Source organism: Liolophura sinensis, chromosome 11, assembly GCF_032854445.1.
Source record: "Liolophura sinensis isolate JHLJ2023 chromosome 11, CUHK_Ljap_v2, whole genome shotgun sequence".
Lineage (NCBI taxonomy): Eukaryota > Metazoa > Mollusca > Polyplacophora > Chitonida > Chitonidae > Liolophura > Liolophura sinensis.
The window spans coordinates 8,182,868-8,209,046 of record NC_088305.1 but is presented as its reverse complement, the minus strand read 5'-3'; the positions used below and the strand labels follow the sequence as shown (position 1 = coordinate 8,209,046).

Sequence of the window (26,179 nt, the reverse complement as noted above, 5' to 3'; positions counted from 1 at the left end):
CACAAACGACGATGATTCACATAGACTGAGCAGTGGACTTTTTTGGAATTTCTTTTACTAAAACAGAACTCAAAATGAAGCTGTTTAAGGTAAGTCGACAAAGAGCATGCGTATATTCCAGCTTTCTTATTCAGTGATAATTGGTAGAACTGCATATTGTTTCATTCTCCCGTTTCTTCCACCCACTGTAAAAGAAATAACGTTAAACAGCATTCAAATAAATAAATAAATAAATAATAAATAAAAACATCCAATCAAATAAATAAATAAATATAGACATTGATACTGATATCGTATCATGCTTTTAAATCTGCTGTAATTAGTCTAAGCAGTCCAAGCTGTGAATCAAAAAGACCCGCCCAAAACACTGCTAACTGAATATCTAGGACCAGAAGTTCATTTCGTTCCCAGAGATCATGTAGAATATATGGATTGTTGGTACATTTACTTTTATATACTAACATGTACATTGTTCTTAGACGCAGCGAGATGTACGTATGGCATAGTTTCCCTGTGTTTGTTGTCGTTTCCTCGCATACCGCTCGCGCTTAGACAACATGCTTAAAGTAAAACATGACTGGACCACCTTTGATTTAGTTTATGTTAATCACCACACTGTTTATGTACAAGTTTTGTGGTCGGCGTATGTTTGACACCTCTACCCAAAATATTGTATTTGACCGGTCACATTCTTTACATGGAATATAAGAAACATACGAGCCTGTGAGTAAGTGAGGTACACTGGACAATTTGGCACGGCTTTCATCGTGTACGTCCGTGCCTTCAGCATCAGAAGCAGGTTATTTTTGTGTCCATCTAGTGAATTGCACATAGTCACATAGACTTCCCGTAGCGCCAGGCGATGGCAAAGAAGCATTGAATGGAGTCATCAGGGTATGTGTGAATTTAATGATGTAACGGATAGCAAAGCCCTCTTTCACAAAACTGTGTAAATGAGTTATTCATAACTTTTCTTGTAAATGGCGTTGCCTTGTGGAACCATAACCGAGACAACGCCTTTTACGGAAAAAAAATTACGAATCACTCTAAATCCCGAATAATCACACCGAGTGAGATCAGGTACTTGATTCTGTAAGATAAAATCCCATTCCTATTTGGCGTCATAGCATCGCACAAGCCAGCGCACAAACCCGTTTGCGTTACAATGTACCTGGTATAAAATTCTTAGAGTAAGAATTTCACTTTTATTTCGCATCCAAATTGCACTAAATAACTTCCAGTTATTTAGGCTCATGCAGGCATTATGATATACATCTATAAAGATTTTCACCGTGCAGTTCTTTACGTTTCAGTAGCTTGTCTAGTATATTTGGTATTTAGTGCACATGTGATACAATATAATGCAATACCTTGTGCACATGTGGTGCAATATAATGCAATGCCCTGTGTACATGTGGTACACTAAAGTTCAATAAAATGTGTACATGTAGTACACATTATTTCAATAGGTTGTGTGCATGTAGTACACTATAATGCAGTGGTCTGTATGGATGTGGTACACTATAATGCAGTAGCCTGTGCACGTGTGATGCAATATAATTCAATAGCTTGTGTACATATGGTACGATATAATGCAATACCCTGTGCACATATGGTACACTAAAATTCAATAGGATGTGTACATGTGATACGCTATAATGCAGTAGCCGTGGTACAGTACAATGTGGTAGCCTGCGTGCATGTGATACACTATAATTCAGAAGCCTGTGTTGAACGTTTTGATTTAGTAGTCTCCGTTGCTCCGGTATTGTTTATGCATGGTTAGATGTTTACCTGTAATAATTTTTGCTGTGGCGTAGCGCACTGGACAGTTTGACTTAGTAGCTAGTGAAAAGCACTGTAATTTAGTAGCCTATAGCGTCAAAGTATGCTTTAGTATCCTGTCCTGAGCACTATGATTTTGTAGTGCACAGTAACTAAATAACCCACTCAGTGGCCCCTGTAGCCTATGTGGTACTCTATGATTGAGTAGCTTGTGTATTTCTGTATGATTTTGTACCCTCCATATTGTAGTATGCCTTTAGCAGCCTGTGTAGCGCAGTAACATTTCATACCAGACGCAGTGAACGATTTGATCTGTCCTGTGCGTCATTGATTAGCAGCCTGCCTTGCATTTATATATATATATATATATATATATATATATATATATATATATATATATAGCATGATAAATTAGCAGCCTGAGCTGTGTACCATGATTTTAGTACAGCTGGCGCCTGGGTGTGGTGTTATACAATACCCTATTTGGACGCTCCACACAACATATCCACACCTACATGTATATATCGGGTTTTTACCACTCATATCATTCCCCAGGCCATGTTGAAATTTCACCTGTACCCAATTACAGGGTTGTGAGGTGAGCTAGGGGAGGCTGTCGGCAAAACAAAGGGAAGCACACCTTGTCAGGTGCGTGTTGACACAGGTTAATTCACAAAGCCAGCTTGTTTACACTACAAGGCATTGGACGCATTTCACGACCACCTCAAAAATGTCTGAGTTAGGATTATTCAAATTGTTCCACTGATGTGCATTGATAAATGAAATGTGTTTATTTCCAGTGCTAACTGAAGATTTTCTACCTAATTTCCATTTAAGTTTTGTTAATGCATGATAATATTTATTTCTAATGCTTACATTCTCGCTCTGCCCGGTTTCCTCCCACCATAATGCTGGCCGCCGTGGTATAAGTGAAATATTCTTGAGTACGGCGTAAAACACCAGTGAAATAAATAAATAAATAAATAAATAAATAAATCGTTCTCGTCTTTCTGTAATTAGATCACCATGTTGGGTTTTTGGACAGTTACAAGTCAAAGCGCAACTGAGATACATTTTTCGATTACTTGACAACTTGCATAATAGCACGGTAAACGGTTTGGATGGCGATTAATAAAACCGTTCTCCGTGTCAGATTCATAACTCTGTCCAGAAACAGGTTTGCATTACAATGTTAGCATTGTGCCATATATTGAATAAGGTTGTTAATTCAATTGAAAAAGAAAATTACAAAATTGGATTACACAAGAAAAGTAAATGAAAACAAGTAAATAATCCGTATTACCTCAGGAAATTTGATCAATATTGTTTGGAATTCTTCGCGTGTGTGTTTTCCCTCTGATTAACATGCATGGAAAAGTCAACTAGGCGTTGTGGACAAATTTAGATCGCCAGCTCAAAACGTATACGGGAGAGAAATTTGCCAAAAGTACTTTTAATTACCGCATTGAAAAAGGTCCGCTCTGAAATCCAATGAAACACATGCGCCAGATACACAATTGTTCATTTGATGTCATGTTTGTTTAAACGTTGGAGGTTTGGCAATAGGTGTTAATCGTGGGATGAGCCTTTATTGTCCACAGTTTACCGGGGAATAGAGTTAGAATCTCCGGACACTAGATAAACACCGATGTCATGGCGTAGCATTCTTTCCCATCATTTAGACGCGATACTGAGACTGGTAAACAGCAGACTTCCGGTGGAGCACGTGACAACTGACTTGGGGTTTGGTCGTCTCATTTTTAAGCGCAGTCATGAGCAGCCAGCATCATAGCGCACGCGTATTATATTGCATTGTGTTACACTACAAATATTTGACTCAAAGTGAAACAAAATTGTGAAATTTCCAAACTTCTGCATGGCTACAGTGTGACGAGATTTTCCGTTTGCGCGTATTCAGCTATTCATCGGTTCATTTCACGGAATTTTCTCTCGTAGAATTTCGCTGATTTAAATGCCTAGTACTGCTGAGTTGGCCCTCAATCAACACTGGATATTCCAGTATGAAAAAATGGGATGTTGTTATAAAAATGAATCTGGCTAATCGTTATAACCACCCAGGGCGTTTATTCAATGTTTGTTATCTCTAAATAAATAGGTATCAAGGGCGTGTAAACTGCTGTCATTGAAGCATTTACATCAACAGTTAAAAGTCTAGTTCAGGTTAACTGACAGGAGGCCGTATTTTATCGGTTACTTGTGTCCATTTGCCCAACTATCACGCTCTCGTCGCCGTTCTGGTTTTACCCTGTATAGTGTAGAGGTAATTCACCGGTTATGCGTAACCATTTGCTACTTACCACATTGTCATCGCTGATCTGGTTTTACTCTCTATGCTGTACATAGTATTTTATAATATTAGAAGACCATATTCTGAAGACCGAATGTTGTACTGGATGTAGTAGTAGATCTGTATTACGGTTGCGCGGCTTAAAAGCAGACCAACCACTCTAATCCCGTATAATGTCAGAGTGTAAAATGGAGAAGGCGTCGACGCGTCCAAAGACATGTTCGCGGGACTTGAATCGTATGTGAGCGTGCAGCGACAATAGTCCTAATGGGGCTACACAGCGTCTTTATATTTAACTGAAGATTTCTATGCTTAGCTCCATGCTCGAATTCGTAAAAGTCCTAATCTCTCGTAGAGATGTTACTTTCTGAAGAGAGCTTAAACTACCGGTCAAAGCCGACCTTACGTTCAACGTCTTTTGCTCTGGATAACAACAACATGTCTTAGCACGGATTACCGCCCCATTAAGAGGAGAGGTCAACACGTGCGCGAAGTGATACACCGCAGCCTCATCGGTCTTCCACAACGGGAGCTGTCTAGAGGAATGAGATAAGGAGCACCAGTAAATAAGAAAAGGAGCAACTGAAAATACTATATTGCTCGCATTTTGGTGAAATTACATGTAACATTTCTTGAACTCGAATATATTTATTTATTTGTTTGATTGGTGTTTATGGTTTATGGTTTATTAATATTCAGAGCCAACAGGCCAGGAGCCCACATACAGGTCTGATAACAGGGATACATACAGAGTAACAGAAGCGTATAATACACATATGTAGAGCTAGGTAAATATAAAATACCATTTTGGTACAAAGATAGTGTAAACACAGGTAAACATATGATGTAATTCTTGGTACAGAAATGTTATAAGCCTACGTGTAAACATAGGTTTTACGCCGTACTCAAGAATATTTCACTTACCCGACGGCGGCCAGCATTATTTTGGGAGAAAACCGGGCAGGGCCCGGGGGAAACCCACCACCATCCGCAGGTTAACTCGAATATAAGAAAGCTGTCTGCTTTTCTCAATATAGTATCTTTAGAATTGACTTCAACGGGTGTCTTGACTTCACTTTTTGTAGCCGATATCAAAAACCTATTGCCTTCTGTAAAAAGCTCTAGCGCTTCAAAGGCTATTCCACAAAACGAATACTGACTTTTTATTCAAAGGTCGAACATCCATCGTAATTCTCTAATTCAACGTTAGGTTGAGGAATTGTTCATAATCGTAGTCCCAGCTATCAATAAAAAGGCATCAAAATCGCATTTCAGCGTTTTTATATTAATTAATGGGAGCTTATTAATCTATTAAATGTACACATTGAAGAGTTATATTTATGGGCCTCGCAGGTTAAAGCCTTCGTTCGCTGCAACCATGGATAAGGCGGATTCGAACTTTCGCTGTTTCGGATGCGGTTTTAAGTGAAAAGGGTTTGCCAGGAATCTGTGTATTGTTGGTGGTTTATTCCGGGTACTCCGCTTTGCTAAGGCACCGAAAAAGAATAAAATGACTACATGAATTAATAAATTAATCGCTTTGTGTCGCAGATACTGCTGGGATGTTTCACGGGCTTGATCAACACGGCGCTACTAGTGACCAGCAAAGTGTCCCTGGTTTATCTACTGAGTCTCAAGGGCTACCAAGACGTCCACGATGAGCAGTGGTAAGTCACCTCGATTCTAACCTGTTGGTAGTTAAAGCGATTTAGAGTGACAAGGTTATTCCATCAAACGCCTTCACTCTAAGTTTCTTAACTTTTACAGTTACTGTGTAATTCCGCTTAACCCGAGGTAGGGACAGTATATACGTCGTACTTAATAACTTTCTTTACTCTTTAGAGATTCATGTTGAATGGGATTTTACTAGTTAGACGGCTATTCCATGATAGGATATGCAAATATATGAGGTCAATAATCCTCAGTCCTCTAGCTATCACTGAGTAACCATCTGACGAATTTATCCTGCAAAGACCCATCAATTCTATGATAGGATATGCAAATATATGAGGTCAATAATCCTCAATCCTGTAGCTATCACTGAGTAACCATCTGACGAATTTATCCTGCAAAGACCCATCAATTCCATGATAGGATATGAAAATATATGAGGTCGAATTTATCCTGCAAAGACCCATCAATTCCATGATAGGATATGCAAATATAGAAGGTCAATAATCCTCAATCCTGTAGACATCACTTGGTAACCATTTAACGAATTTATCCTGCAAAGACCCATCAATTCCATGATACGATATGAAAATATATGAGATCAATAATCCTCAATCCTGTAGACATCACTGAGTAACCATCTAACGAATTTATCCTGCAAAGACCCATCAATTCAGTGCAGAAAACCGATGTATAGGTGAATCGATTCAGCGATGTGACCATTGTATTCACAATCCGACAAACCTGCTCAGCAGACACATTTGACGTCTGCAGGATTCGAGAATGTATCTGTACCTCACGTGACCGTTGTTATCCAATGAAAAGCGATGTATTTTGTCTGATGCAGGATAATAGGAATTATCCTTATAACTATTTACCTGGAAGGCCCATTTGCCTGACGACTGGCATTAGAGCGCTTGGATTCAAAAGGCATTTAATCTGAAGTCGAAATGTATCAGAGTATATATACGTGTATATTGATGATTGATTTGAAAAAAGCATGAATTGCAACACCAAAGAAGCTACCACATTTGAGACAATGGGAGTTTCCGTAAAATTTTACATTGGAAAATTGTACATATTTCTATTAAAAATACCTATTGCCTGAATAATTTCAATAAGACACTTTAGCAGTCTGAAAAAGTAATAGGTCTGCAGAGGACATTTTTGCTGCCGTTCACCATTAAGTCGCTTTCTATCTCCAAGAGGTAGCAAAAAATAATCGCTTTGTGTCGATGGTTGATAAAAAATATATGATCTACTCTAAGCAAAAACAGGGGAGGTCAGTGGCTACTACGATTTTTCTCTATTTTATGAAAGCCAGCTTTTTCTACGGTGTGTCTTATCACTGGAGGAATTGTCTTTTTTCTGCTCCATTTCCACATAACGATATGTACCCACTGACCATAGATAATGTATATAGTAGCGGGAGTACAAGTAGCTTGTTAGTGCTTAGGCAATGACCCAAACCTCTAAGGCTGTACGTGGAAGGTCTGCCAGCCACCTGTGGTTGGTCGTGGGTTTCAGCAGGGCTCTGCCCGGTTTCCTCTCATTATAATGCTGGCTGCGGTCTTTTCTTGAGTGTGGCATAAAACACCAGTTAAATAATTGAAATAAATAAATTTTTAAGTGCTTAGACAACAAACGATGTGACACACAAAGTAAGTCCTTCAACCATTACTCCTGAGTTACGGTTCATTTAGATGTCGTCGTAATGAATATTTCGCTAATCGCGGCAAAAAGAGCAATGGTTACATATAAGATACACACAAGATACATACCAGACACATATGATATACATACAAGATACATAAAAGATACATACAATATACATAAAAGATACATATAATTTTCATACAAGATACAAAATACTGAATAAACCACATAGTCAACTGAATAGTTAACATAATACATAAGTAGTGTTAGACATGAGTAGTAAAAACGAAAGGCTCATTTTGACGAGTTATTTCGGCACTTTATTTTGGTTTCCTTATGATGGCAAACAAAGGAGACGGAAAATTGAACCAAAGTGATTCTTTCGTTATTCATAGTTACACTACCCATGTAAAACTGAATAAAATATGAAATATTGCTTTTGGCTTTGACCAGTTGGGAATTTAGTGCCAAACTGGATGGATTTTTATGTTTTAGGTACACCGCTGTCATGGTGTTGTTGTTGGTACCAGAAGTGTTCGGCTTTCTCGTTCTTTTATGGAATACTTCCTTCTTGGTCAGAGGCGAACTGCAGAAATGGCCGAGCATTGCTGCTGTGTTTGCGGTAAGTCATGCGGCAGAAGACCAATACATCTTTGGTCCGCTGACCCAGATGTGTTAGCCGAATATTAAATTGTTAATGTGCATACATGCCAGCTCATGCGACAATGACAGAAGTAAGGCAAGTTTGCTCATTGCAGCAAAACAAGAAGGTTTGTTTTTAGTTTTCATAATCCACATTTAAAATTAAACTCTGTCAAAACATTTAACGATCTTTTAATATAAGACTGTAAGCGGTAATTTTTTATGTTCATTATTGGCATTCAATTAATTGTATTTTACGTCATGGGGTTTTAAACATGAACACATCTTCTGACATACAGTTTCTAATATAAACTAGAATGTAGTTTTCAAATCTGTTAACTTTCCTAAAACAATAACGCTACAACTGGAGGCTAAAACTTTACACCTCTGTCATCATTTATCACAGGGGCCTCCATGCCCGAGGGCGTTAGCACGCCAGCACGGCGCAATGACCGAGGAACCTTTCACCAATGCGGTTAATGTGAGTCAAGTCATGCTGGCTTCCTCTCCGGCCGTATGTGGGAAGTTCTTCCAGCAACCTGCGGATGATCGTGGGTTTCCCCCGGGCTCTGCCCGGATCCCTCCCATAATGCTGGCCGAAGTCGTATAAGTCAAATACTTTCGAGTACGGCGTAAAATACAAACAGAAATCACATACATACATAAATCATTTACTATACCACTCTCTAATGTTCGCTTTTCATCATTTCCACCACTAGCAAATTTTGTACAGAAATCTTGAACAACACCGACTTCACTGAGATCACGGCGATGAGGTAGGAAGTGATGTGGTTCCATTTATTCTTTATACACTTGCACAAAAGATGATTCTAACCGACAGTGAAACAAGTTTATTGATAAATGTTGATTAAACAGATCGACGCGAGGACACCAGTGATGAGGCTAGACCTGAGCAAGCTCACATGTAGGTACGCGACATAGCCCCTAAAGGTCAAGGTTGCTTAGTGTAAGCAGTGAAGTAAGGCGAGCGAGGAGAATGATTATTTATGGGTCCCTTGCTCAAACTGAGCGGTTTGAGACCAAAACGGCATTAAAACCGACACAGGAAGAACTTGTGCATAGTAGCGATTGTTGTCTCACAGGAGAAAGCGATACGTCAACTTGTAAATCCTGTTATCTGGCTGTTTTTTTAAATAATTGAAAATTTGTCATCAAGTGAAAGGTAAAAGTTGTATTTTTTATAAAACACAAATGTTTCCCGACAAATTAATGGGGCTGGCAGGTTGAGATTCATATGTCGACTTTGTACTTTACAAAGGCGAAAGCTGCTGTTCTGAAAGCATCGTCAAAAGTGATGGAGGCTAGCCTTCGCCATAATCCAAGTGCTTTTAAAAATATTCGGTAATCCTCGGTAGAGCCAAACATGGCGTTCAACACTCTCATTCACTCGTCGTCTCCTTTTCGGCTTATCCCGTCAACCGCCTCTTTGAGAAACAAAACACAAAGGGAAACAAGGCATTGTTGTTGTTGGCTCAGCACAAACAACATAGAGCTTTTTTTAAAAAGTGAACTAGGAATTAGGCCGGGGAAACGTCAGCTAGATAGCAGACAACAGGCTAGCGCAATAATCCGTCTGGTGACATTCCGGTCGTTGTGACCTGAACCCGTTCACCACATTGCTTAACGCAACATCCGGGGCTCGTGTCAGATAATGCTCCTGTGCATCTCACCCACGTACTTCCCGACCTTCGGACAACTTATTCGACGTTCGGCCAACTCACAAATATCGGTTACTCATCGCCTGGATCAGCACCTTGTTGTTTTCTTCAAATACGTGTAGAAGTGTTACACTTGTACACATGTTTCTCAAATACACGTAGAAGTTAAACAGGGAAAATATCTAAGGTTATTTACTTATTTGATTGGCGATTACCGCGATCGGCAAGAGTTGTTATACTTCTGTCTGTCTGTTTGTCTGTCTGTTTGTCTGTCTGTCTGCCCGCCTGTCTGTCCGTCCTTATTCGTAAGCGGGCTAAAACTTCGTCCATTTGTCTGGCATGTGAATTTTGTGGTCGCATAAGTAAAATATTCCTGAAATAAAACACCAATAAAATAAGTAAATATATTAATATAATTCTTGGTTACATATACAGAGGTAACTATGTGTCGCGCTTTATATGTGTCCATTTTCTGGTTTGTCATGGTAACTAGATTACCTCTTACGACGAGGACATCTGCTACAGTATGTAAAATGTGCTTGGCAAACAAAGAACCAGGAATAGTACGAAAACTAAACACCGAAAGTGTCAGATACAAACTTAATGGATGTTAAACGGAATTAATCATGTGTTTATTTATCTGTCAGTTTGAGTACCTTTCCTGAGCAGGCGATTAAAGCACCTTCTCATCACAATTGCTAGGCGCTTGACATATGTTACAGACTGAAATGACAATACAAAAACAAATAATGCAAACAATAATACAGCAAACAAAAATAAGAAATACTGAAGTCAGCCAATCATCATTCGGTAGACAGCTATTTCTAAACACACTCATCCTAACACATCCAACCAAACTTTCTTTAGTGACACATAACATCACAAACTCCACGTATTCCTATGTTGGACATCCATATTATTGCCCAGAAAATGCAGTTAGAATACTGTTTTTATTTCATATAACTCCATAAGTCTGTTTTCGGGAACAAGACTTCATTGCCTCGAGAGACGTTATAATTATTTAAAGGGAAGTGGCATGCTGTATAATAGACAGTGATGTGTTTGACCATAGCAGCCTCACAAGCGATTAAAACAAACGCCGTAACCCTACTCTCCCTGCGAATAGACATTATAATTGTTTATAGAGAAGTGGCATGCTACATAACTCCACGTCGTAACCCTACTCTCCCTGCGAATAGACATTATAATTGTTTGTAGAGAAGTGGCATGCTACATAACTCCACGTTGTAACCCTACTCTCCCTGCGAATAGACATTATAATTGTTTATAGAGAAGTGGCATGCTACATAACTCCACGTCGTAACCCTACTCTCCCTGCGAATAGATATTATAATTGTTTATAGAGAAGTTGCATGATACATAACTCCACGTCGTAACCCTACTCTCCCTGCGAATAGATATTATAATTGTTTATAGAGAAGTTGCATGATACATAACTCCACGTCGTAACCCTACTCTCCCTGCGAATAGACATTATAATTGTTTATAGAGAAGTGGCATGCTACATAACTCCACGTCGTAACCCTACTCTCCCTGCGAATAGACATTATAATTGTTTGTAGAGAAGTTGCATGATACATAACTCCACGTCGTAACCCTACTCTTCCTGCGAATAGACATTATAATTGTTTGTAGAGAAGTGGCATGCTACATAACTTCACGCCGTAACCCTACTCTCCCTGCGAATACACATTATAATTGTTTATAGAGAAGTGGCATGCTACATAACTCCACGTCGTAACCCTACTCTCCCTGCGAATACACATTATAATTGTTTATAGAGAAGTGGCATGATATATAACTTCACGCCGTAACACCATTCTTCCAGAGGATAAACTTCATTTTCTGTTATAACACAGTTTCGTAACATTGAGCCCTGAAGCCGTTCTTTCGTGAGATCATATGGCTACTACAGATAAAATAAGTTTCACTTATTTATAGTACATTATACCAAACCTTGATAACAATTTCAAACATGGCGTCTGACCAGGTGTTTGATATTTCAGTGATGGCAGAACTTTAGAAGCATGGACTCGCCCTGTCCAAAAGGAGACAAAATATATGTACACGCACCTAATGACACCTCGTCGTCGTATGACTGAAAAATTACGATGTTAAACCCCAAGCATACATACATACATACATACATGCATACATCCGTCAAATCATACTGGATTCCGCCCACTGTCCAGCATGCCATTTGTTTTCTTAATAATTATGACGTCACTCGATGCAATGAAATGTTCGCCTGAAAAATAAGCTTAAGGAATTTAACATGGATTGAAAAAGGGTATAAATGCATTTTCTTGGTAATATAGTGTGCACGTCTAGCATATGTATGTATAGCTTGTGGTATTACGTGCACCTAAAAAGGGGAAATTTTGGTAATGATCATGAGCGATTTTAGAGATAGTTAAGCATAGGAGATAAGTTAAATGAAACAGACTATAAATAAATAATTATTGGCCAGTTACGATATGTAATGTGCTTTATGTACGAGTGTCGATCTGTATTAGGTAGAATATCCACAATGAACATATTTTGCCTTCCACAGGGTATCCTCATTGCTATTCTAGAAGCCGCTGGTCTGACAGTGTTTTGCCTTTGAGGTGGGTCCGTCCTTGCCCCTCCTACGTCCTTGTGCCTGTTCTGGGGGCAGTCATGTCTCTTCCGTGTACACTACGCTCGTGGAAACGAACCGAAAAGGTACGAGTCTGACACAAATTTGCTTGTTTTTATGTCATTATTCTTGAACACAATACTTTTCGCTAATGCCATGTCGGTCAGTTTCATGTGTTTAGGAGGAAACTGGTCTATTCAGGGTAATATAAACCACAGGTCTTTGGCGTTGTACTGACCAGCTTTCCCTGATATAACGAAAATATCTAGGCCCGGTTTCATGACACTTATGATTTTCCCCTTAGCAACGTAATACTAATATACTCATGTAGTGTTAGGCCTAATTTTCTTTTCTGAGATACACTCCATGTAAGACTTCAGCAAAACACTACAGACTTAAGCAATTTACGGAACTTAAGAAGTTTCGTGAAACCAGGTCATATACACCATATTGGTTTAAAACAAATGATCCTCAACGAAAGTAAGACCATTACAGGCCCCACATTCAGTGACAGCAAGGAAAGTCTGATATATAATCGTTTTGATGACTGAGCAATAAAGGAAACTGCAACCGTGTAAAATCTTATATTTTCACAGAAACTATTACTTAGATGCCTTATTATCAGCAATACTGATAATATACAAGTTAACCCTAATGACTACGTGTAGAGAAATGAAGAATTCGTTTATCCTCACGGTGATTTAAAGGAAACATAAAGTCTGCCACTATATACACATAGAAAAATGATATAGGACACAGTTATCACAGAAAAGTATGTCAAAATATTCTATAAGTTTTGAAAGCCTAGAAGATGAAGTTCAGCATTGGGCATATGGCATTAAGGGACAATTCACTGCGAGTAGCCATGTTGTAGAAGCCCTTATGAACCTGACCAATGACTAGCGCTGAACGCTTCACGTGATACTTGCCTGTTAAATCAAAAAAACTATCAGCTCTCAATTGTCAGTGTGGTTTTTTGTAGTGGATAGGCAGATATCGATGCAATAAATTGGATTTTGCTGTTAGTTTAAGTGTTAAGCTGATGCATTTTGTACCAAACATTTATGAGCAGGGAACTGAGAACGGCTGCCCGTGTCACAATGCGTATATGTTAACCAGGTTACTGCGGTACCTTGTCAAGGTGAGCTGACAAGAACATCGCCTCGGGAGAGTCATTGCTTGAAAAAAAAATATTGTGACTTTGCATTATTTTTTGGATAGTATGGGAAAGTTCCTACGTTTTGTGAAGTCACTCTAGATAGGTATAACATGGCAACATGGCGTCACCAAATGAGTGGCTAGGTACTGAGGATTGTTTGCTATTTGTTTTGTTGATGAGCGGTGTAGAATTTTTAAAATAGGTTACAACATTTCTCGAATACTACTAAATGAATTCAGCTTTATTGGCTGACTTTATGTTCGGGTTTTTTTATGGTCGGGTATGTTAGCGTGCCAGCGCGTCGCAGTGAACCAGGAACCTCCCAAAAAGTGTGAAGGTCTGTTAGCAATCTGCGGATGGTCGTGGGTTTCATTTGGGCCCTGACTGGTTTCCTCCCACCATAATGCTGGCCGCCGTCATATTAGTGAAATATTCTTCATTTTACAGCGTAAAACATCAAGCAACCAAATAAATAAATAATGAAATTTCAGACAATCAAAACATAAAGTAAGCGAACAATCGTTATTTTTTGTTTGCGTTTGCAGAAAAGTCTAAACGTTCCTGTTTCTCCGCCAATCGCAGTGGATACCACATCGCCGGAGACATCATCGAGTCGGAAACGCTTCCTCATGATCTTCCTATCATCGCTAAGCTTACTCTTTGTGATAGCTATATCCTGTCTCTTGGCGTCCTACACTGTGATCAAAACTTCAACAGTCGTGTGTCTAGCCGTATCCGTACTCACCTTGTCTTTTGTGTGGTGTCCTTGCGTCCAGATCTTCACTTTTAGTTCATCCACTGGGAAGTTCAACGGCAGAAACCAAGGAAGCTTAGTGTACTCCATCTTCAAAATCGCAGCCATTTATTTCGCGACAATTTTGATAGTGCTCCTGAACTACAACGGCGTGACATTCACCACAGCAGTCTACGGACTCAAGGAAGGTTTTTCGTTCGTAAACGATGAAATTTTGCTTTACCCAGTACTCATCACATCTCTTTGCAGTCTGGGAAGTCATTGTGTTTCCCACCTGTCTACATATGCTAATGTTGCATTCGCTGGCGTCACTGTGTCAGCGATGCTCGCAACCCCACTCACCTCTGGTGCTTGCATTTACATGTGCGTTTTCCACGTGTTTCCCCACGTGACGGGTCAGACGTGCAGTTTCACCACTTTGACTTACGTCACGTTCATATTGGCAGGTTTGGGATGGATGATTCCGTTCATACTTTTCGGAGTAAAGCTCCAGAAATCCTCGAGAATTTACATGAAGCCGAGGCATGAAATGTATATCAGCTCCACGTGGAATAATATCTTCGTCGACCAGCACAATATGCTGAGTTACAAACACGATGGCATTCATAGACCAAATCACGACAACGTGAGCGACATTTCAACCCCTGACTCCAAAACCAGTCGTGTGTTCGTCTGCACAACGATGTACCGAGAAGCCGACTACGAAATGGAACGCCTCCTTCGCAGTTTGCAGAGACTCGCTCTGTCAAAGCGTCTCAACAGTGTTTACCTCGAGTCCCATCTTTTCCTGGACAATGGTGCTAAGAAAAGAAAGCTCACTGAGTTCGCACTGCAGTTGCTGTCTCTGCTCGAGTGCAAGCTCGAAGTTCACAAGCTTGATTGTGTCACGTTTGAAACGCCGTATGGGCTCCAACTACAATGGGTGCTTCCCGGAAATATGCCGTTTTTCGTCCATCTGAAAGATTCGAGCAAGTTCAAACCGAAAAAGCGCTGGAGTCAAGTCATGTACATGAAGTACATCTTGAATTACCGCGTGAAAAAAAACTCGGAAAGGTGGGACATTACCGAGCTGGGTGCCCACACGGATTTTTACAAAATCAGAAAGAACGCCAGCGCCAGTACGCTGGACACGATCTGCATTGATGAGATTAGACTGAGACTGAGTGGCTCGATGGCAAGCCTGGACGCCATCAGCAGTACCTCTAGACTAGAAAATACCGAAGATGAAGCGATGAAAGATTTAGCAAGCCAAGGTAGGAGAGGTTCCGCCACAAGTATCGATCAAGGCATTGAAATGGGCGACGAACAATCTTCTTTGTCGTCTGACACGTCGAACAAGAACAAAGCTCTCCGACCGAAAGAAGCGCGTGATTCCACTGACGGAAAAGAAAACGATCTCACAACCAAGGGAGATAACCCTAAAGAAAATGAAGACGTCTGTCGTAGAGTGGACGGGGGATGTCGTGAGTCAATGTCCTCGGAAAGCATAGGAGACTCCAAAGTTTCTGATGACTGCGGCATTATCATGAAAATTGGAGATCTTCCAGACGCCAGTACACCTTGTAATACTCCTGTATCTGTTATCATCGAAGACATGTCTGCAGCTTCTTCAGAGAAAGCCCCGAGCATCCCACGCACCCCATCGCAAGTGGACGTCATCCCAAACATTTTCACCGTGTCCGGGACATCCATCGATGACCAGAGGTATGACGTACCGGAAGATGACGTCATCGATAATCAGACTTACATCCTGGCAACTGATGCAGACATGGAGTTCAAGGACACGAGTCTGTTGTCTCTTTTGAAGACATGTAACGAAGATAAGCGTCTTGGAGGAGCTTGCGGAAGAACGTGTCCAGTCGGAAAGAAAAATGGCCCCATTGTGTGGTTTCAAATGTTTGAATATGCAAAAGGTAAAGGTCGGTAGTTTAGTTATTTCAATGAAATGGGGATTTTCATGCACACAATGATTGCATGATATACTACTGTTCGTGTGAATTACCCTGAAAACTAAGATTCAACTTTAAATGAACGTGTTTATCATTTGATTTGAAGACTCAAAACTATTTACTGCAGCTCACCTAATGGCTACTGAAGTTAGCAGCGGGTTAGTTATTAGTTATTATTTATTCGAATAACTAATAACTAACTCAGCAGCGGGTTAGTTATTCGAATAACTAATAACTAACTCAGCTGCTGGTTAGTTACTTGAATAACTAATAACTAACCAGCAGCGGATTAGTTATTCGATTAACCAACAACTAATCCAGCACTGGGTTACTTATTTGAATAACTAATAACTAACCAGCAGCGAGTTAGTTATTCGAAACCAGTTATTTGAATAGCAAATAACTAACACAGCTGCGGGTAAGTTGTTTGAATAACTAATAACTAACACAGCATTGGGTTAGTTATTGGAATAAACAATATCTAACCCAGCAGCTGTGTAGTTATTCAAAATCAGTTATTTAAATAACTAATAACTATTAGTTAACCCGCTGCTAAGTTAGTTATTTGTTATTCAATAACTAACCCCCTGCTAGTTCAAATGACTAACCCACTGCCTAGTTAGTCATTAGTTATTCGAGTAACTGATTTTGAATAACTACACCCAATGCTGTGTTTGCTATTAGTTATTCAAATAACTGATTTCAAATAACTAGCCCGCTCCTGTGGTAGTTATTCATTATTCCATTTACTAACACACTGCTGGTTAGTTACTGGTTATTCGAATTACTAACCCACTGCTAGCGCGAATAAATAGCTCGTGGCTGTGTTAGTTATTCAAATAACTAATTTCAAAGAATAACCCGATGCTGTGTTAGTTATTAGGTATTGAAATGACTGATTTCAAATAACTAACCCCCTGCTGGGTAGTTATTAGTTATTTAAATAACTAACCTAGTGCTGGCTGAGTTATTGGTTAGGTCGAATCACTAATCCGCTGCTTGTTAGTTATTAGTTATTCAAATAACTAACCCGCTGCTGAGTTAGTTATTAGTTTTTCGAATAACTAATAACTAATGACTAACACGCTGCTAACTTCAGTCTCCCCGTGTGTGTTTTTGCAAATGTTTACCAACACTCAAGCGCTTTAGAACTACTTTTATAAGACGTAATCCAATTTCTCCCCTAACTTTCTTCTTTGCAACTGACATATAGACAGAAAACAATCTGATATAAGGAAAGGTTTTTCCAAACTTAACTCACGAAGCTGTATGGACAGTACTTGAAAAATCAATACTAAAGACGGTATGGCCATTTGTTCCTGCAACAGATTTTTCTGTTTATTTTTTTTCATTTTATTTGATTTTTTATTTTATTACTTTTTCTCGTCAGATTTCTGGATGATAAAGAGCGCTCAGAATGTTATTGGTTCCGTTATGTGCTGCCCTGGTTGCTTCAGTCTTTATCGTGCCTCTGCCCTTGAAGACGCCCTCGTGGAGTATGAAAAACCCACCGATATACCCTTTGATGTGTTTATCAAAGACACAGGTAAGAGTATGTTCAGGTAGAGTTTTTCATTGTTGGTCAATGACAAAGACAAGTATGCATTAATATAAGCCTCAGTAGACAGAACCAAAAGGCTGCCTCCGCAAATATCTGTATTTTACCTGATTTTAATTTTTAAGAAAGATAAGTCCAAATTCGCAAGTACATGTCGTTTTGTACTCAGGTCCATGGTCACGTGAATGCCCCGAGTTAATACATATAACATAATATTAATATATATCATATTAATATTTTGATAGGAAATTAAATGAATGTAATTATTTTACCTCTTCACACCATACTTCCTGGATGTGTCATGCGCAATCGAAACAATTGTTATGGAAACAGTAGTTAACAGTAGTTTATTTATAGTTTATTTCTTTTTAACCACTCGCCTATATTCAGCTGTCTGTAAAATCAGTCATACTGGCTAACAAAATTACCTTTCTACAACACAAGCTCTACACATATATGTGTTGGAAGTCCGTATTCTTAAATCTTAAACAAAATAAGAAAACTCTCTAATTCATATTTTAAACTGCATAAGTTCGATTTCGACGAAAGGAACTCATTACCTCGAGTGACGTCATAATTAGTCAAAAAGCTGTGGGATACTGGATATAAGGCGGTGTTTAATATGTTTTGACAAAGGCCGACACCAGTTACCTAAAGTGCTATCGACTTTATTCTAAATCCTGTTTCTGATACGGCCATATTTCACATGCCTCTCACGTATAAGATAGCCTGCATAAACGAATTTTATTTTATCTCTTGTAATATATGATTTCACGGCAGTATGACGTTAGAGTTGGACGATAGGGAATCCTGTTAAAACTGTAGTCTATTTGCTGAGAATGTATTGTAGGCCGATTTACTGTGTGGAGTTCTAACTGCAGCAAATGAAACAAATTACTCTCCTCGCCCAATTCCCAGCATGCCACTTGTTTTTGAATAATTATGACGTCACCTGAAACGAGGACTTCTTTTCGCCGAAACCAGACCTATGGAGTTTACCAATGTTTAATTAGAAAAAGTATTTTCACTGCATTTTCCTTGACATAATGCAAACGTACAACATATCATACGTGTAAGGCTTGTGGTGTTACGTGTCACTCACTAAAGGTAATGTTCGAAGCGAGTATGTCTGATTGTACAGACAGCTGAATACAGGCAATTGACTAAAGGAAATACATTATCGGTTTAATGCATCGCTCTCGCAATACATTTCTTACTCATGTGTATCATTTTTCTTCAAATAATTTTAATGCATTTTCCTCTTCGCGGCATCATTTTTCTTCCATGGAAACGGCATAAAATAGGTGTAGGAAAAAATTAAGATTTGTGTGTGAAAATATCTCCGGACCGAGATCAAAGGGAATGGTGGGACGCATCAACCTGTATAAGATAGACCCCAGGCGCTGTCAACGGAGAATACAAACTCCCGTGCGAAAAAATTTAATAGCTACATTTAGGTTTAAAACATCACACCATGGGCACTTGACCATGCCGCCCTGTGTTTAACATCTCACTGATTCAGTTCTCACTGGTTCGACAGTAGGTATCACTGGTTCGGGTGTAGTTCTCACGACGTGCAGTTGGTTTGGTTGTAGCTCTCATTGGCTTGGTTGCAACTTTCACTGGTTTGTCTGCAGCCACAGTAGTTCGGCTGCAGCCGTCATGATTTTGGCTGCAGCGCTCACTCGCTTGGCAATAGCTCTCACTCGTGCGGTGGCAGCTCATTGGATTGTCTGTAGCTCTTACTGGGACGGTTGCATGTCTTACTGGTTCAACTGCAACACTGACTCGTTCTGGTGTAGATGGTGCAGTACTGGTTTGGAGGCAGACCTCTCTGAGCTTCAGCTGCATCACTCACTGGTTCGGTTTCGGCCTTACGCCAATTATACATCATCAATGTTGTGTTCTTCTTATCTTCTCTTCTGTAACCCGTATGAATTATTCTTGAGCACTGTTTTAAATACCAAAGAGATAAATACAACAATCAAAGCATAGATATAAAGGCACATAAATGAGAACACTTTTTTCATCTTTGATGCATACTTTCTATTTCTTAAAAAAACCTCTGTATTTTAATGTTAGAAAAAATCAGGAAATGGCGTCATGGATTAACATGCTTGGGAACGCGGACCTGTTTATCTCCCCATCCCCTCCCAACTCACACACCACCCAACAACACTCCCAATCCATTTCGGCTCTCTTACCAACCAAGTTGTTTTAACAATTGTCGCCGCTGACGTCACCCCAGCAGGCTCCTTACTTTTCCGGCCTGACCGATAGGACATTAAGAAAACTGTAGTTTAAAGCTATTTTACGAAGCAAGAAAAAAGCTTATCAACGTATTTGTAACTTTATATGTTATGCGACTATATATATACGTTATTCGGTGTGCTTTGAGATAAAAACCAAGCGTTTCGTGTATCCTTTCACCGTATGCTTTGCAGGGGAGGATAGATGGATGTGTACGTTGATGATGATGCAGGGCTGGAGGTTGAAGTACGAAGCCACAAGTCTTAACACGACTCACTGTCCGGACAAATTTGATGAGTTCCTCAAACAACGGCGTCGGTGGATTCTTTCGGACATGGCGAACACGATCCTAGTGTCCAAGAACCTTCGGAGTTTGTCGCAAAGGAACCCTTGCTTCTCTTTGATGTATATACTCTACATGCTCCAGATGTTCATCGTGGTTCTTTTGTCGCCCGCATCCACGATAGTTATGTTAACAGCTGGACTAGATATGGTTTTGTCCATTCCATTCATGTTTACTACTCCAGTGTACGGACTGTGCCTTGTCCTGTACACTCTGATATGTGTATCGAGTTACACAAAACTACAGACATACACCACTATGGTTCTTTTGGTTCTGCTTGCTGTCAATATCGTCATCGTTGTCATTGGCGGAGGGATTTTCATAATTAAAGACATAATGAAAGGTATGTAAAACAAGCGTGCAAAATTCCAAGACGACTCGGTGTCACGTCTCCTTATTCAATAATCTTGTTTTATGCGTTGTAATACATGCAAATTTTCGGGCCTGTTCTAGAGATACTGCATCTGAGAAAGTAATGTATTTATTTACTTATTCATTTATTTGATTGGTGTTTTAAGCTGTACTCAGGAATATTTCACTTATTCGACGGCGGTCAGCATTATGGTAGGTGGAAACCTGGCAGAGCCCGGGGGAAACCCACGACCATCCGTAGGTGGCTGTCAGACCTCCCACGTACGGCGGGAGAAAGTAATGTAAGATAACGTAATACAATGTAGAAAATATATACTATTTCACAGAGAAAAGTATTTCGATGAATACTTTTGTTCAATATCTGCCATCACAGAGATTCATGAAGTTTCCGATGGTACTGTTAAAGTTGTCAGGTTTCCTGTAAATACAATTTATATATTACATTTAAATCTCGAAAATTGTTACCAAGAAATAATAATAATGATTCACAGTTTACATGTTTTCCATGTTGACCTTCGTTTAAGGTAGTTTCCATATTTGACCTTTCAAACTGAAGGACTGATAAAGTAAGAAAATCCCGCTGAAATAACTATTGTAACGATTTGAGCAAGTGTGGATACGTTAATTTACAAGCAAGTTTAGTACTTTATGGCGCCTAAATGAATTAAATCACCACACAAGTGTTGTCTTTCTTTTACAGATATCGCCGAGGGCACAGTGCAGTTTCAAGAACATTACATCCTGATCATGTTGATGGCCAGTTTGATCTACGCCGCTTTACTTCACCCCCGGGAGACTTGGATTCTAACCCATGGGCTTTACTACATGCTCTTCTTCCCGGCCATGCACATCCTTCTTCCGATGTACGCCATCAGTAATATCGTGGACCAGAGCTGGGGAACACGGGAAAATGTAAGCTTAACACCACTGTTTGTTTGTGACCTGCTTTATTTGTTGATCTTCTATCTTTTTATCTTTATTTATTCAGCCATTTAGCTACTTTAAATGTTTGTTTAATTATTTGGTATTTTCACGCCGCACCCAAGATTATGTCCCACACAAGAGTTTACGGACAGAAGAAACCGGAGATAGTATGCGGAGAAAACTACCACCCTACTCCCCACCCCTCCCCACCCCTCACCCTCGTTTCCTTACAAATACTTCGATGTCCAAATATATGAACCACGTCGCAATATTAAAACAACTACTTTTTGCAAGTGATATATACGGAATTAATAGGAATGGCTCTGTACACTTATTACTTGAGTATACCATAAGGTAAAAACCCTTCTGTTTTTAAAGGATAATACGCATATAGTTTCTGTATTTCACTGATACATACTGAACACGCTAGCCCATGCATGCTTCAAGATGATTTAAGCATAAAACATTTCAGCATATATGTACTACTTGGACAAGCAGCCTAACCTAGTTTTGAACAAACATCAATGAGAGGTCTAGTTCTACGATATTATCACTCAGTAAATATATCTTCACAGCAAAAGGCGAAAATTCCGAAAATATCCTGTTTTCCTATTCGACGAAAACTGAAGAAAAAGAAGAAAGCCAAGAAAACTGGTAAGCGGTCGTGTTTATTATCCGATGACCCTAAATATCTCATTTTCTTGTCTTGTATGCACAACTGTGGATAGTGATGTGGTGCCTTTCTAGAATCACAAAACCTAAAGTGGGTCAACCAGAAATTTTCTAGTTTGCCTGGGATTGGCAGTCTATAATCAAATAGCTTCATCTGCAGACTGCAGAACTTTGGCCTTGCGACTATTGACCTTGAACGTCCAATTTGGTTGACGGCTGATATACGAATGTCTGTGTCGACGGCTAGATTTAGATATATCCAAACTTACAAAACAAAAACTACACTGAGGGATCCTTTCCGGCGTCCTCTATCGGGTTCTCTCTGATCTCTTGTTGCAAAAAGGGTCACTTTTTAGAGTCCATCTTCCATTGGGTCCTATTCGGCTTTGGGTAAAACAATGTTCAGGTACATGTAACTGGTGAGATTTTTTTGCAACAAAATACCTTACTGTCGTAACGAAACTGAAATACCTTAACTACAGAGTACACCTGTCGCTTTGGATTCATTCAAAATATAAAAAAAACTGCAGCAAGAGAGTAAAACTAAAGCAACGAAAGCAGTCTGATAGTTGGCAAATGTTCACACGTAACCGGTGAAATAAAGGTTTCTTATTAACTTACCTTCACTTACCGTTCCATCTGTCCACGCAAAAATAGTAGCAAATTACACGCCCCCATGCACGTTGGCTTAAGGATAATTAGGTAAGAAATATTGTTGTAATATAGTGCTCACAGGTCTAGAATTACTCAAAACGCGTCATTTCTTCATTTGACAGGTGCCAAAAAGACTGGTGAGACTGAGCATGTGCACAGCGTTTTTCCGTCAATGGCGGACGGAAATTACGAACAACAGATCGAGTTTCGTTTCTGGTCCGAGGTCAGGGAAAAAATCCTCGGCCTAGACGTGAATCTGGGGCTGAGTCTCGAGAACATGACATTAGGACTGCGCAAGCTTCGTTTGAATGCGGTCATAGGCATCCTGTCAGCGAATGGTTTGTGGCTCTGCTGCCTCAGCGTGCTCTACTGGTATACTTCGGCAGGCTACACGAAGGTGAACGCTTACGGTCTGATCTGCGGGGTTCTTTACGGGTTCTCTTTCACCATACAGGTGCTAGGTATGACCACTTACCGTGTCAAAGTCGCCGTGAACTTTCTCGCTAACATGGCGATGGAAGCCGGGCAGCAGATCTGGGTAACGGAATCGACTCGGGCGAAGTTATAATAGCTGGACGAATTCCCGACTTCCCGTAGCAGTGATATTTGTGCGGTTCCGTTTTTGATCGTATTGTGTACATGGTATCGTTTTATGGTAATACTTTATTGTTTCTTTATCTCCGTCTCGGTAGGTGAAACCGGGAACAAGCTACCAATGATACAAATTGCAGCCACACAGACTAAACTGCGATTCAAGAGAGATAATAGGATGGAGAAGGAGTGAATAGTGCAAGCGCCTTACGAGCATCAACGTTGTACACCACCCTGGCGTTTGTCGGCACTCGTGGATTGATCGTGTAGCATACACATATTGCAACGTTTTGAAGCAATGTTATAGCACGGTTTTATGTTAATACAATGTAACCGCAAGGGCGGAGACTTGATATTGGGTTTTGAAAGCTAAAATATTACCTGTTCATTTGCTGATAAAAAAAAAAACAACAACTCATTATTGATTGAAACATTTTTTGTATTTATACGATAGCGGCCAGTATGTTATAAGTGGGGAAATCCTTCTATCAGAAAGACAGCACCTGCTTTCGCATTAACAACAGCCCTGATATGTAGAGAATGTTGGATTGGACAAGGTGTTTCCATCAACCAACACTTATTTCTATATTTATGTTCATCTCATTATATATGATGAGTAAATTAAGCCCTTAGTACACTATAACACGAGATAAATACTGTTTTGATTAATAAACTTCAGTTTAATGAACGATAGGTTGTAAACAGTGGTAGGGGCCTCCGTGGCCGAGGTGGTTTACGTGCCAGCGTGGGACAAGAACTCAGAAGCCTCTCATCAATGCGGTCGCTGTGAGTGCAAGTCCAAACCTTCGTGGGAAGGTCTGGCATCAACCTGCGGATGGTTTTGACTTATCAATGGGCTGGCGCCGGTTTCCTCACACCATAATGTTGGACGCTGTCGTATAAGTGAAATGTTCTTGAGTTCGACGTAAAACATCGATCAAATATGTAAATAAATATTGTGTTCTGTACATCTGGCTAAAACACACAAAAACTGGTCAGTGTGTTCACATCTGTTACACTGTATTGTATGTACGATCGTAGTTACTTCCAGAAACCAATATTGTTGTCATATATCTACATACATGTTTGCGCTGTAACGAGGCACATGACTACACGTTCATTTGAATCACTTTTGTCATGTCCGTTTTGTACGCAGGCAGTGTTTGTGGGCTGTGTGTCTCAGATTCAGGGTGGGTACGGACTGGCGGTGGGGAGGATGTTCTCCCACTGTTATACATGTTATTAGAAGTCCATTACCTAGAAGTATACAACTTCCCTGTAGCTAGTCTCCACGGCACTTTACACTACTCTTCCATCTCTTCACACATTATGTGACGCATCTGCGCAGCCATGTATTTTTTCTCTCTATTGTGCAGCTAACGTTTGAGAAACGGCTGATGCCTGGTGGGATTCAAACGCGGTTATACTGAAATAGACTTCAAAAAATTACAACAATAATATCTTTGATAGAAATTGTTTTAGAGTTGCTTGGAAATATAAAAATAGTCAATGGGTTTATTATAACTGCATACAAACCATGATTATCGAAATCGTAGTTTTCAAACAGGGAGTTTCGGTTTCGAGGTGTGGCCAGTTCTTTTAGCAGCGGTTTACATTTAGATTTCCCATGATTCAGTTCACAATTCCCACCCAAGAGGTTGGCATATTTCTCTACCAGGTGGCGCGAGATTCTACAGATGACGTAATATGTATACTGTGCCGTGGAGACTACCTATAGGGAAGTTGCATACTTCTAGGTACTTTTCTGGACTGAAATTATCTATGTGTATTTTTTTGTGCATGTCAAAGGCATTTTGCTTTGTAATTTTCAAGGAATATATTTGAGTTTAATAAATGTAATAAATCTAAATACAACGACTGAAAATGATTGGCTGCCTTTTCTGTGTTTGTCTAAACCTTATCATCAAAGTTTGATTGGCACTAAAAAGCTGGTAGTTGTAAGAGAATAAAATACTATGTAATAAGTCCAGCTCATGCTGGTTTCCTCTCCTGCCGCAAGTGGGAAGGTCTGTCACCAAAATGCGCACGGTCGTAGGTTTCCCCCGGTCTCCGCCAGGTTTCTTCCCACCATAACGATGGGCGCCGTCGTACAAGTGAAATATTCTTGAGTACGGCGTAAAACACCAATCAAATAAATAAATAAATCAACTGGCATAACTTGTGATAAAAAATGTTCCAAGTACAGCTGAAGGCCATGTGGCTTTGGACTAAACCGCCATACACATAACGACTCGCTTGAGTTTGAGTTTTTTTTTTCTCGCCGAAACGTGAGCTTACGATCCGAGGCAACGATCAAGCTGAGTTGAGTTGCATGCCTAGTTTTAACATTCGTTGACAACATAACCAATATGGTGTGTATATCTGTAAATCACAACTTGCCAAAGGTCAATCGTTTACACCGGCTGCTTTAGTTTCTCTCTCACCATGATCGTATAAGTCAAAAAAAACTTCCTGAGTATTTATCATGCGTCATTCGTGGCAATGGCTGTATCATTCCTGACAAAAGTACCACGCACTTAAAGTAACTAATGGAGAAACTTCTGCATTCGC

General features: G+C 39.8%; 1 protein-coding gene across 1 annotated transcript; it reads left to right on the top strand.

The window, feature by feature from the left end:
* On the top strand, positions 1-25,496 carry LOC135477819 (uncharacterized). Its single transcript, XM_064758024.1, has 9 exons — positions 1-89; positions 5,645-5,760; positions 7,916-8,042; positions 14,087-16,208; positions 17,635-17,790; positions 20,247-20,738; positions 21,468-21,679; positions 22,267-22,345; positions 23,140-25,496. Exons 1-9 carry the CDS (start codon positions 75-77, stop codon positions 23,583-23,585), a joined length of 3,765 nt encoding a protein of 1,254 aa, XP_064614094.1. The 5' UTR covers positions 1-74; the 3' UTR covers positions 23,586-25,496.
* Positions 25,497-26,179: the final 683 nt, after the last annotated feature.

Excerpts from the sequence above, each read along its gene's own strand:
- LOC135477819 (XM_064758024.1), top strand. Across the intron at positions 21,680-22,266 it reads GCTGGGGAACACGGGAAAAT|CAAAAGGCGAAAATTCCGAA; the intron begins GTAAGCTTAACA and ends ATATCTTCACAG. Across the intron at positions 22,346-23,139 it reads GAAGAAAGCCAAGAAAACTG|GTGCCAAAAAGACTGGTGAG; the intron begins GTAAGCGGTCGT and ends TTCATTTGACAG.